The sequence below is a fragment of the Pipistrellus kuhlii genome, unplaced genomic scaffold, assembly GCF_014108245.1.
Source record: "Pipistrellus kuhlii isolate mPipKuh1 unplaced genomic scaffold, mPipKuh1.p scaffold_m20_p_3, whole genome shotgun sequence".
In the NCBI taxonomy this organism is placed as follows: Eukaryota; Metazoa; Chordata; class Mammalia; order Chiroptera; family Vespertilionidae; genus Pipistrellus; species Pipistrellus kuhlii.
The window spans coordinates 178,000,602-178,014,883 of record NW_023425529.1 but is presented as its reverse complement, the minus strand read 5'-3'; the positions used below and the strand labels follow the sequence as shown (position 1 = coordinate 178,014,883).

At 45.1% G+C, this 14,282-nt stretch overlaps 1 protein-coding gene across 2 annotated transcripts in view; it reads left to right on the top strand.

Annotated features, from left to right (window-relative positions):
* Positions 1-14,282, top strand: part of MTUS1 (microtubule associated scaffold protein 1) — a 128,472-nt gene that overhangs the window by 56,761 nt on the left and 57,429 nt on the right. For both annotated transcript variants that reach the window (XM_045588928.1, XM_036455282.2), the window contains exon 4: positions 10,983-11,144. In XM_045588928.1, the coding sequence (XP_045444884.1) occupies positions 10,983-11,144 (162 nt within the window). The remainder of the gene's footprint in view (positions 1-10,982; positions 11,145-14,282) is intronic.

Here is a 14,282-nt window from a genome sequence, read left to right as displayed (position 1 = left end):
AGCGAAGTCGGGTGGCTGCCTTTTCGCAATCACAGTTCTCTGCACCTTCACAGTTCCTGAGGTTCAGCGTGCCTTCTCTCTCCTTCCCAGATGGTAGAGCCTCCCCTCAGCCAGCCGTCCGGCACCTCAGGGTGATGTTTCCACTGTTTTTCAGTTCCAAACTCAAACTTGTTGTGGTAGGTTGCATTCATGTGTCTGCCCTATGCCGCCATCTTGGTTTTTCCTATTTAAATAGTTTTTTGACAATGCTCTACCAGTGAAGATAAATTTTTAATGTCTACATTAGTGTTAATGTGAGAATTTAGTCCTTTTGGGTTGAGACTAAACTTAGAGCCACAGTTTTGAGTTGGTATGAATTATTTCTCCCATATGTTATTGTTATTTTTTTTTATCCCTTTGGGCAGACTTAGTTTAATTTATAATAATAATTTATAGTTACTGTAGATAATTACACCTAAGGTCACTTTCTCTAGGGAGTTATGTTTAAATAAGCCAAGACACACACACACTCTCTCTCTCTCTCTCTCTCTCTCTCTCTCTCTTTTTCTTCTTGGTATTTTAACTACTTTTGTCTGTTTATTTGGCATTTTCTGGTTCTGACTCTAGTAGTTAATGGCCCTGCTGCTTGCTTTCCTTATTACAATTCATTATGTTTTACGTAACAATATAATAATTTATATTTTAACACACACACACACACGTATTTTTTTTAATAGTTTGTTCACATAGTACTGACCTCAGCAGTCTCCTTTCCGCCGTCTAGCTAAAATCTGCATGGCCCCGAGCCCTGGCAGTGCATTGGCCTCCTAAGCTGTCTCCTTGATTTCACACGCTTCCCTGCAGTCAGCTCTGCACACTGCCTACCACGTGACCAAGTCCAGATGCAAATGCTGAGAAAGCTGCGGCAACCTGCCTCTCCCTCCTCCCTCCAGGCCTCACCGCCATCCATTAAGGTGTGAGGCTTTTAGCCTGGACGTTGGTGCCATCTTTAGCTATTGAATGCCTGCTGCAAACTGTCCTCCCCTCCAGCCTCATTTTCTTTTTCTTCCCCAAGATACCTGCGCTCCTACTAAGCAACGCGAGTCACGGAGCAGGGTATTTTAATGTGATGCGGTACAGTGCATTCTCTAGTGCACATGTGTCAAACACAAGGCCCGCGGGCCAAATCCGTCCCTCCAGGCCTTGCAATGTGGCCCGCACCGCGCTGTCAGCACTGCACTCCGCTGCGTTTCCATCACAATGACAGTTTATGACTGTTCAGTAAACCATTCGGCCCGCGATTTAGGCTGGATTTTAGATTTTGGCCCCTTCTCTGATTGAGTTCGACACCCCTACTCTAGTGTGTGATTTTTGTGGAAAACGTTTGGTAGTGATTTCTAAAGTAAGATGTCAGCTGTCCCTAGCACCCTTCCTATACATCTGTGCTTTGCCATTACATACAGTTACCATACTATGCAAACAAGTATGACCAGTGTAACACAACTCCCTCCGTGAACCCATTGTCCAGATTTTTATTAAGATGACCTGTGTCTTCTAACATAGGTAATAATCAAGTTTTTTTTAAATTAAAACTCATGAATTTTATCAAATGTAAAAAGCAGCCACTTTTTTTTTTTTTTTTAATGCCGAATAGCCTCATGAAAAATGTGCTCGTGCAGAATTCCTTCTTGTCTCGCTGAGAGTTCAGAGAGGAGAAGGTGCCTAGTCTGGTAGGTGTGTCTGTGGCATTGGGAACCTCTCAGGGTACTGTGTTTTGTGAGCCGTGTGGGACCCACCTTCTCTCCCAGGCCCTTCTTTGAAGAATGGAGGAGGCCAAGTGGAGCTGAGCGATTGCAGTACGAACCTGTGCAGGCCCTGGGAGCTTTCTCCCAGAGAATGAGTCATTTGTAAGCGCCAGAACAAAGGAGTGCCATTGAGAAGCTCATTCGGTAGCTTTCATGTCTAGTCCCAGAAAACACACCATTATGGCATCATAAAGAATTTTCTATCACAGCCATATAAAAATATCCATGTAAGGTGCTGGTTTCTCTCATTTGTTTTTCTTAGTAAAATTAAAAGAATTAAAGAATACATAAGGCTTGCCGAAACCGGTTTGGCTCAGTGGATGGAGCGTCGGCCTGCGGACTGAAAGGTCCCAGGTTCGATTCCGGTCAAGGGATGTACTTTGGTTGCGGGCACATCCCCAGTAGGGGGTGTGCAAGAGGCAGCTGATCGATGATTCTCTCTCATCGATGTTTCTAACTCTCTATCCCTCTCACTTCCTCTCTGTAAAAAAATCAATAATATATATATTTAAAAAAAAGAATACATAAGGCTTACAGGTGTGTAGGAATAATTATAGAATCTACTTGCATTAAGTATTTATTCATTTTATGCATTCTTGGTTTCTTTGTTTTGTCTCAAGCATCTTTTATCTGATTAGATATTTGACTTTAATAATACTTATTGGTTTTTGTTATAAAAATATGCTGAATGTAGTAAGAAAATTCACATGGAGGAATATGCCAGTTCATGAAGTATGGAGGGGACATTCCCCTTTCCTGCTTTTTTCTACTCTTTTCTTCCATGTCCCCCTGGACTGTATCCCATAACAGTCTCATAAAATTCTAGTATATCCTTCTGTAATTTTTCAATGTATAGATTCTGCTTTTTAAGTTTATACCTAACAGTATCCTTTTTTTCCACTTAATAAAACTTTCTTTTGGATTTTTAGTATTGCAGGGCATACCTTAATGATTATATTTCAGATGAGTGCTATACAATTAATTTGGCTTTCCAAGTTGATTGTCCTAGTAAATTGCTTGTTTGATGAAGGTATATTTCAGATCCAGTAGACTCTCTGTGTTACCACCTAAGGCAAGCATGTCAAACTCAAAGGCTAACACGGGCCAAATAAACAAGGTTTAAGCGAGTCACAAAAACTAATACACACACACAAAAGCTTCGATTTTCATAGCAATGCAGGTTTATTTCAATAGAGACATGCTGAATACAAAGGGCTGAAATAAATGAGTAGTCATTAACATAAAATAATAGAACATTTAAGAAAACTAATATTTTTTTTTGAACATTAACTTATCAGATGCTGAGTAAATGCACAAATTAATAAGTGTAACACAAATAAGCCTGTTATTCTTGTTCTCTAAAAGTGAAGTATTTCCTGTTGCACACACCATACAAGTCAGTCCAAGACTAATGACGTGGCAATTGGCTGCTAAAATATTCGTTGCTGGTATTAGTGGAGAGAAATGGTGTGCCTGCACATAAGGAACATAAGGGAAATGAAGGCAACATGATTGTATAATAGTAATCAGTTATTAGTGAACATTGTAGTTCATCCTATATAATAAGGAGGCGATATGCAAATTAACCCTCACAACCTCACAAGATGGCTGACTATGACCAGGCTGGCAGGGGGGTTAGTGAGGGATGACCAAACGACTGAACAAGTAGGCTGTGTGGGGTGTCCAGGGGGGGTTAGTGAGGGATGACCAAATGACGGAATAAGCAGGCTGCATGGAGCAACTAGGCTGGGGGGGGGGGGGGGCGAGAAGGGGGAGAATAGGGGGCATCATGAGGGTTGACCAGGCTGGCAGAGGGGGGCAGTTGAGGGCAATCAGGCCGGCACTCGGGGGCAGTTAGAAGTGCCCAGGCTGGCAGAGAGGGGGCAGTTAGGGGTGACCAGTCCAGTGGGAGGGCAGTTAAGGATGATCAGGCTGGTACACAGGGGCAGTGAGGAGTGATCAGGTCGACAGGGGATGGGAGGGATAGTTAGGGGTGACCAGGCAGGCAGACTGGTGAGTGATTAGGAGCCTGTGGTCCAGGATTGTGAGAGGGATGTCCCTGGGATTGGGCCTAAACTGGCAGTCAAACATTCCCGGAGAAATCCTGGATTGGAAAGGGTGCAGACTGGGCTGAGGGCCCAGGCACAAATTTCATGCACTGGGCCTCTAGTCCTATATAATAAAAGAGTAATATGCAAAATTTTTTAAAATATATATTTTATTGATTTTTTACAGAGAGGAAGGGAGAGAGATAGAGAGCTAGAAACGTCACTGAAAGAGAAACATCGACCAGCTGCCTCCTGCACACCCCCCACCAGGGATGTGCCCACAACCAATGTACATGCCTTTGACTGGAATCGAACCTGGGACCTTTCAGTTCACAGACTGACGCTCTACCACTGAGCCAAACTGGCTTCGGCAGTAATATGCAAATTAACCGTCACTCTGTCACAAAGCTGGCACTGCCTATAGTCACAAGATGGCGGCACCCAGTCCTCTCAGCCTGCCAGAGATCCCCAGTCCTGGGGGGAGAGGGGGGGGGGCAGACACTGAGAACTGGCAGTGTGAGCAGCCTGACAGAATGCTTGCTTCGTCACCGTGGCGACAAGGCAAGCATTCCGCCCCGGCCTCTGGCTGAGTGGCCAGGGCTGGACCCTTGCTTCGAGGCAGTCATCCCTCCCCGCCCCAGAGGGCCCTGGGCAGCGTGTGCGTGTGGCCTTCTACATGGAAGCGCGGCAGGCACGTCCCTCCCAGGCGTCCCTCAGGCCTGCTGCTTAGGCTGTCTTTCCTCCTGTGTCTGAAGGGAGGCTGAGGACCCGCCATTGCTGGGTGTTGGGGTTCTTGGGTCTGCAGCACCACAGGCTGCAGGGTGCTAACACCCTCTGAAGCTGGGCACTGCTGTGGGGAGCACTGCCCACTCTCTGGGATCCACCTGCACCCGGCATGTTCGGAGGAGGCATCTGGGAGCAGACAGATCCTGGGCTCGGGGAGCAGGGAGTGGGGTAGGGAGCAAGGGGGAGGAGAGGAGGTCAGGGCGATTCATTCCAATGGATCTCACTCCAAGGCTTCATTCAAATGCAGAAAGCTCTCTGGTGATGTCAGGGCCTCGGACCTTGCCTCGGGCTTATCTGACTCCCCCACCTTTAGGCCGCAGCTCACTAACTTCAGGGAGGGAGGATGTTTGAGAAACCGGCCTATCTTGGTGGGAGAGAGTGCGGGAGCATCCCTCTGTTCGCGTGCGTCTGTCTGTCGTCTCTCTGTGAATCCCATTTCCGGTTTTCTGCACTCTTTCTAAGGGTGACCTGGCTTTCCACAGCAAAAACAGATGCCTCTGCAGTTTCACAGCAGACCTCATGGACTGATTCTGTTGCCTCGCCCTCAGAAACCAGCAGGTGTATATGTCGTGTTCATGTAAAATCTGTAGAGAACTTTTATGAGTTAACTTGAGCCAAACTGTCCACCCTTTCAGGGAAGCAGAATCTCAAGGGGTTGGGACAATGATCTGGAGAATGGCAGTTTTTTGTTTTTTTGTTTTGCTTTGTTTTATTTATTCTTTTTTTCTTTTTAAAATTTAATATATTTTCATTGATTTCCGAGAGGAAGGGAGAGGGAGAGACAGAAACATGATTGGTGAGAGAGAATCCTGAAATGCTCCCAACTGGGGATCAAGCCCACAACGAGGCAAGCGTCCTGCCTCAGCCACGGAGAGCCTCTGGGCAGCGGGCTCGGAGCGGCCAGGCCCTCAGAGGGCAGAGAACCCCAGGGAATGGGTCTAAGCTAGGGGTGTCGAACTCAATCAGAGAAGGGGCCAAAATCTAAAATCCAGCCTAAATCGCGGGCCGAATGGTTTACTGAACAGTCATAAACTGTCATTGTGATGGAAACGCAGCGGAGTGCAGTGATGACAGCGCGGTGCGGGCCACATTGCAAGGCCTGGCGGGACGGATTTGGCCCGCGGGCCTTGTGTTTGACACATGTGGTCTAAGCCATCAGGGCTCCTGGATTGGAGAGGGCTTCCCTGAATTTCATGCACCCGGCCTCTAGTTATTCATAATTATGTATGACAGGACATTGGAAAAAATACGTCACTTTTATTAAAATGTCTCTTACATACTGTTATATGGGCTGGGCCGCAAAAAAAGTATTCCTTGTGGGCTGCATGCGGCTGCGAGTTTGACATGCTTGACATAAGGCAAAGAGCAAATGTTGTTTCTTCCATATCTTCCCTAGACAAGAGATGATTATAATAACAGAGCCAAAACCAGTTCTCTCCCTATAAGTTTATGCTAAAGGCATGAGCCTAAACCTCTAAGGTCAGTAATATCTCTACAGGTAGATCTTAATCTTTATGCTTCACATCTGGGATGAATAATATAATGTGGAATAAATGGGTGAACATCGCCTTTTGGGGGCTGCCCGTCAGAGCAGGCCTGTACTGACTTCATCGTTTATGGACCTGGTGCTCAGGTTACTCACAACCTCTCAGCCCAGTGTTGACATGTTGCCTGTACTGCTCATGATGACTGTGTTTTATTGCTGCTTTTTAAAATATATATATATTATTGATTTTTCACAGAGGAAGAGAGAGGGATAGAGAGTTAGAAACATCGAGGAGAGAGAAACATTGATCAACTGCCTTCTGCACACACCCCCACTGGGGATGTGCCCACAACCAAGGTACATGCCCTTGACCAGAATCGAACCTGAGGCCTTTCAGTCCACAGGCCGATGCTCTATCCACTGAGCCAAACTGGTTCCGGCACTGCTGCTTTATATGAAGTCTGCTTACAGGCACTTTAGACCACCTCGGCCATTAGGCAAACATTAGGCCTGTGGGTGAAACAGTCATGCACCTTGTTGTATCGTGGTGTTTTCACTGTTGCACTCTAGGGACACCCTTCTAGAAAGAGGAGGAGCTCACACTGGCCTCCATGCCTGACACTTCTTCCCTTAGCCGTGAAGCCTCTGATCTGCGGCTCCGTAGAGGGGATGATAGGCTGGTGGTAAGTGGCCTGTACTCTAGGTCTCAGCGATGTGACCCAACTAAACCATGTAAGTGCCTAAAGAGTTTTCTCATCTACCAACTGGGGATAGTTACAGTAATACACTGTCGAGGTTATTCTGAGTTTCAGGGGAGCTAGTTCTTCGGTGAAGTAGGCTTGGTTCAGTGCCCAGTAGTCTAGAGCATGTACTAGTACAATGGGCAAGACTTTGGCTAGGACTGCAAATTGCCATTAGGCGGAGGGGGTGGTACGGGTGGGGGTGACAATGTGATTTGTAAAATGGAGTAATGCATTCTGGCTGGCTTGGCTCAGTGGTTGAGCATTGACCTATGGACCAGGAGGTCACGGTTCGATTCCTGGTCAGGACACATGCCCAGGTTGCAGGGTCAATCCCCAGTGGGGACATGGGGGAGGCAGCCAATCAGTGATTCTCTCTCTCCCTCAAAATCAATTAAAACAATGTATATTGTTTTACAAAGGGGGTAGGGCAGGTCAGAGGGATGATAACTGGGGAGTAAGCTTGCTTCTGGTGCCAGGCTGTGTGTTGGATTCAGGGTACAGGTCTGTAGACTCCAAGGCACATGGAGGAATGTATGTAAACCTCAGTCTTTCAGAAACATTCCTTTCTGAAAAATAAGTTGATTTTCTAAACTTGTTGAGTCTTGACTGCATGTGGCTGCGGCCCAGAAGCTTTCATATGTAGCTTGCCCAACCTTGTTTATTGGTTTCGATGGTATGACTCATCAGAATGTTTTTGCTTAAAGGGCAGCAATTTGATGAATTTATATTCTGAAAACCTGTTTTTCTATACCTCCCAAATCAAGTGAAACTTGTGGCTAACTGTGAATTTAAAAATCAAATGGACATTTGAATATCTATTACTTGTAAATCATCATGAGGAATGTAAAGGAAAATGTCTCCTTTTATTTAGCTAATAGGTTGTAGTCTGTTAACAAAGGACAAATAAATTTGGTTAAGTGTTTCATGTTTCAGTGTAGATGATGAAATTACCAAAATTTACTTACTCTTGCCTGTAAAGGAAATTTTAATAGTTTTATTACGATCACCATTATAATTCTACATTTATAATCATAAATGCCTGATTGAGGTATGATTGAGAAAGTATTAAGATATGTAAAGTGTACATTGTGGTGATTGTATGTATGTACACATTATGGAGGGGCTCCCACCATCAAATTAATTAACACATCCACCTCATATATTTATCTTTTGTGTGTGTGTGAAAGAGAACATTTAAGTTTTGCTCTCTTAGCAATTTTTTAAAATTTGTCTTCATTGTGGAAAGTGTTACACATGTCTCCTCCTTTCCCCCCCCCCATCGACCTCCTCCACCCCACAGTCACCCCTCCCAGGCCTTCTCCACACAATTGTCTGTGTACATGGACTATGTATATATGCATGTAAGTTCCTTGGTTAATCTCTCCCCCACCCAACCTTCCTTCTAAGATTTGACAGTTCTCTGCTTCTGTGTCTCTGGATCTATTTTGTTCATTTATTTTGTTCATTAGATTCCATATATGAGTGAGATCGTTTGATACTTTTCTTTCTCTGACTGGTTTATTTTGCTTAGCACAATACTCTCCAGGTCCTACCATGCTGTCTTAAAAGCTCAGAGATCCTTTTTTTTTTTTTTTTTTTTTTTTTTTTTTTTTTTTGCAGCTGCATAGTATTCCGTGGTGTAAATGTGCCACAGCTTTTTTGTATATTCATCTACTGATGGGTACTTGGGCTGTTTCTAGCTCTTAGCTATAGCAGATTTCAATTATCAATCTTAGGCATTATCAGCCTTAGTCACTATATTTTACACTAGTACCTCAGACATTACTCATTCGATAACTGAAAGTTTGTACCCTTTACTACCTCTCCCGATCTCCCATTCCTAACTCCTGGCCTGAAAAGAAAAATTAATTAATTCAACAAACGTATATTAAGCCTCACTCTATTCTATCCACTTTGCTGGGCCCTGAGGGGCAGAATGGAGTAAGATACTCTTCCCGTTCTCAGGGAGACTCGTCCAGAGATGTAGTAAATAGTGGCTGTGATAGAAGCACCATAAAGGGAGGTGTGCCCACTGCACACACAAAGAGGTCCTGATTCTTCCCAGGGCTTCTCACACTGCATGTGTGTTTGAGTTGCCTGGGGATCTTGTTAAAGTGGAGATGGTGACTCACAGATCTGGGGTGGGGCTGCCAAGGATTTAAAAGTCTGTTGGCTTTGTATGCACCAGACAAAATAGAGGGACTAGATGGAAAGGAGGCCATTTCGCTCACAAAGATGTTCTTCAGCAGAAGAGAGTAGAATGAGCCAGAGAGGTAGAAATGAGGGCGGAGGCATGGCAAAGCATAAGGGGCAAAGTTGGTAGGAATCAACCTTTTCATGCCTCTAGAATTAAATACTCATGGAGAGGACTGAAAATAATATCCTGTAGATAATGGGGAAATGGAGCTTTTTAAATTGAGTCATGACCATAGTTCTTGTGTTCAGGGGGTCCATGTCATGGGGTGGGGAAGGATAGGAGGACAGGATGTGTGGTGCCTAATACAGTAGTTTAGGCAGGATATCAGGGGTTGGTAAGGATTGTAGGACTTGAATGGGGAGGAAGAAAACTGTTTTGAAAAGAAACAGTTCCTAGTGAATTAGAATAGTATTATAAAATCCTGGTGTTGAGAGAAGAGTAGGCTGGTTGCCCATAACAAAGAACAGTGCAGGGGTGAGGCTGGAGGCAGGGAGAACTTTAATTTGGGTGACTTGAGATGCCAGCCCTAAGGAGAAACAGCTCCTTTTTCTCTATTAAGATGAGATTTGGCAGGTGAAAGCAGTGGGACAAAGCAGTGAGCATTACTTTTCAGACAAAGTTCTCTTCTCACTTATGGCACCATCAGTAACATGTGACACTATTAATTTTATCCAAGGTCTTGTCATTTTCTTGACATTCCTCAGTATGTGATACTTTTAGCATTGAGAGACTTGGTGCTAGATTATATGGTCAACTGGGGGTGGGAGGGGAGATGATTCCTGTGTTTTGAGGCTGGGGAAAAAAGGAAAACTAGACTTAACATTGGCATCAAGTAGGCCAGGAGGTTAATCCAAATGGAATCCTTCAGCAAGGAATTGGAAATGTGAGCAGCACTGGGGTTCAGAAGGAGGCGAGGGCTGCAGGTGCGAATGTGGGATGCATTCATACAGGGCAGGGTTAGTCAAGTGAATAAGGTAGACTCTGCAAAGAGGTGGGTAGGAAGAAAGCCGTGAGTGAAGGCTTGAACTTGGGAAATGCCCACATTCAGACAGTGTGAGACAGTGTGATTTCAAAGATGCCAGAGAATGCGAGGCATGTGAATTTTGTTGACAAATGGAGACCCTTCTGTTGCAAGAAAGAGAAGGTTGAATGGAGATCATTTAAGTTTGGCAAATAAGGAGTAAAGATGAACAATTAAGAGGAAAAGAGAATACTGCTAGTAATGGAGCTCCACCTGGTGTTAGACAGCAGGCATTTTCTAAGTGAAGTTTTTTGTTTTTGTTTTTTTTGTTTTCTTCATCAGATGGATTTATTTCCCCCTTTCTGTTTGGTTGTTTTAAAATTTTCATTTTTTTTTTTAACATAGAAGCCTTATGTGTGAATGGACTCATTTGTGTACTTTCCAATCAACAGCATGGGGGGAGTTGTGTCAATTTATTTATTCTTTGATTGTAACTTTGCCACAAGCTTCTATCTCATATGCCTTTCTGACCTACCCCTGTATCACAGAGAATACCAGTTAAGTACATGAGGTTCTTTGCTTACAGCCAGCCTGCTTCTAAAATATCAGCAATTAATACGTCTAGGTCAGTGGTCGGCAAACTCATTAGTCAACAGAGCCAAATATCAACAGGACAACGATGGAAATTTCTTTGGAGAGCCCAAATTTTTTAAACTTAAACTATATAGGTAGGTACATTGTTATTACCTTAATTAGGGCACTCCTAAGCTGGCCTTTGCTAAAAACTCAAAAGGCCAAAAAGCCACATGTGGTTCACGAACCACAGTTTGCCGACCACTGGCTAGGTGAAAACTTTGTCTAAAGTTATATGATTGGGAATATTCACTTTACGTTGTCAGTGAGGAGTTTGCGTTTATAAGCTGATAGCTTTCTAAATGAATAGCGGCAGAAACTTCTTTTTTTTCTTGCCCCTCAAGGAAAACCTACATCTTTGAAAACTGCGCCGCCGTCTTGGGTGAATTTGCCTCGACCGCTTCCCAAGTCCAACGGGTCCCTGAAAAGCTCCGTGCTCCGGCGGACAGGCAGCCCCTCCTCCATCGCCAGCACCCACAGCGACCTGAACGCTTACAGCAGCAATTGTGAGTCCGTACTCTCACTCATTGTCATCCTTGGGGGGTTGTTGAAATGATGGTTACATGAAGAACCAGTGCCCTGCAAAGAATTACTAGACTTCTTGGTTCTGTGATTTATGAGAACATATGCTTGCTGCTTCTTCCTCTCAAAGTTTTTTCTTTTTTTGCTCTGAAAGTTTGGCAGGAAAAAACATTCTTTCAACAATATTCTCTCTGGATGAATGTGCTATGAAACATTGAAATATTGGTGTTTAAAGGGACCTGGTATTTTTTAAAATAGGGATTCTAACGTGTGTCATTTGAAGTGATGGTGTTTTTTGGTTTAAGGAAAGAAAGCAATCTTCGGGGCCATTGGAACCCAGTTGGAAACCAGGAAAAAGAAAACTTCAGCTCCATTTATTTATAAAAGACCACCTTTTGTGGATGTGTGTATTATAATCTTTGGACTCTAGGTTCAGGGTCAAATGTCTAGTATGTTAGTTTCAAACCTACTTTTATGTGATTTAAACACAGGAGGATATTTTTAATGCTAATGTGAATTCTGTTTTCTGTGTGTAAAAAGGGTGAATTAATTGAGTGCTCCCTTGCACTCAAAAGGTGTGGTTGGTCTTGGTACTTCTTTGCTCGTTGAAATTTTCTCACAAATGTAGTTAATTTGAACAATTTACGAGTGCCTGGCTGTGTGCGGGCGCCGTGATCGATGCAACGAGAGGTACAGGTTACAGAAGAATGGCGCTCTCTCACAGGAGATGAGAAGAAAGAAGATATGTACGTGAATAACTAGAATAGCAGAGAAGCAGGATGTACGGGGATGAGGGGAAGAAGGGAGTTCTTCAGGGAGGGATCCATTTCTTCTTTCTGGTGAGGGGCCAGGGACCAAGCAGAGTCACGGGTAGTGAAGTGTATTACAGGGTTATCATGCACTGTTTTATTTTTTCCTCTCAAGTAATTCCTGTTGTAACTGATTATACACTGCGTGGCCAGATTCGTATGATCTCTGAACGCGTAAGGCCACTCGGCGTACTTCTCTCTAGTACCTCATTTATTGGATATCAAAGATACTATACATCGTGCACCTGATCAGTTTTCCCCTTTGCACTGGCTGACAGAAAGCTCGGGGCGCATAGGTGGTTGATCTCCACAAAATACTCTAGAATCCTTTTGGTACCCATTTGAGACACAAATACTCCAAGTGGCCAGATGATTATGCGTTCAGAGATCATCATCATCTGGCCCCTCAGTGTCTATATAAGGTTGTCACTGGGCCAGGGGCACCCAGGCAGCGTGTGGACCGAATGGACGCGCGTGGGGAGGACGAGGCATTGAATGAATGAGTGCTTTCTGAGAGCTCACGCAGCAGCAGTGGCTGGTCTCGTGGTCGGAAGGAGCTGGACACCTGAACTCCAGGAATGCCGGAGCATGCTGCTGACCATGGCACGGGATTCCTCTCTGCTTACTGTCTGCATTTGACATTGTAGCATGGAGTCAGAGGGGTCTGCACGGAGCTGAGAATTAGGGATTCGGAAAGGTGATGCTGTGTTAAGGTCACCCCGCTTGCCGCTCTCTGTGTGCACGGCGAATGTTAAAAACCAGCTGCACCAGCAGCAGCGTGCTCTCGGGGGACCCCTGACGCCGGGATCTGTGACACTGGAAGCAGACGCTCTGCAGTGTCTCCACCCCGCCTTTGCCATTGACAGCCATGTCGACATGGCTACCGGTTCCGTGGCATGTCTGACCCCCCTGAGGAGGCTGCACACTGCCTTTGTCTGCTCCTTTTTTGTCTTGGAACAAAGGGCTTTCCCCTCCACCCTCCGAGCCTGTCTGGCTTCCCCGTTGCAGAGTGAGCATCCTGATCAATGAGCCTCTCTCTCAGCGTGATTTGCTGGCCGGCCCGATGTGCTCTGTGCCTCGGCGGTCACGGATACCTCCCCCACATTCTAACCCACCGAGCGCACGCATGAAGGATGTGGGAGCGAACATGGCTGCAGCGTTTCCTGCCTGAGCTTGCTGCGACCCACTTAAATGACTGTACCGGGAGGATTCCGCAGCTGCACAGAAACGGAGGTTGCTTCCACCGTGTTTATCAATTCGACCCTCGCCCCGCCGGCCGGCTCCGAGAGGCACTACGATGCTACCCTGCTGACGCTGCTGGTGCTGGGGTCCTACAGCCTTTGTGTGGCTCCTTTGTTAGCCTCGCTCGCCGGGAGCAGAAGTACGTCGGGGATCTCTGGTTTGGCTCTTCTCTCCGTAAGCATGCTCGGTCTGGCGTCTTCTGCTGTTTCTGTAACTTGCGATTTATGTTAGTGGCAGTGTTTCTCGGACATAGTTTAAGTTGTGAATGATTCCATATGGATCCGATTTTATTGTGTGTTGTGCGTGTTTCCGAACGCCACATAAGTCAGCGGCACTGTCCGTGTTCTTGGCACACGGAATCACTTCATTTTCAAAGGTTATCGGGTGGTCTCCTTCCCAATGAAATAGCTAGTCGTTTTTGTGTGTGTGTGGCTGATAGTCGCATGGCTATGATGCAAATATTATTGTGGAATTAAAACGAAAACGCGTCTTTATATCACTCGTGATATTAAAAGTATTAACGCGTGATATTAAGCGTGTTAAGACATACATCGTTTTGAGCTGAGGTTTTCCTATTCTGATGGTGGGGGTGGGTCATGTTAGGAAGGCATTGACTGACCAGTGTTCGGTTCATACTGGGTGGAGCACCCGAACCCCATTAAAGAGCACTCGCTTGGCTTTGTCTGCTCATGTGTCTGTGATGTGACAATGCCAGGGCACCATCGGAGAACTCCGGAGGCCACGTAGGGCTGCTGTTAAATGAGCCCCTGGTGCTGGCTGCGTGGAGAGCCTATGGGAATAGCACTGCCAGGTTTTAAAGTGACCGGGTCAAGATGTCTAAGATAGGAAAGCTGTGTCATTTGAGGGTTTCAGAAGGCGTTCTTTTGTGTTCTTTCAAGCCTAGAAAAATGTAAAGTTAGGATATAAATTTTCCTTTTGCATGGTAGCTGCTAGGTCAGATGTGCTTATTTAGAGAGATTAAATGCCTTCCGCTCTTCCTGAACCAGTTAGCTCAAGCCCAGTTTTTTTTTTTGTTTTTTTTTTAATATATATATTTCTTTATTGATTTCA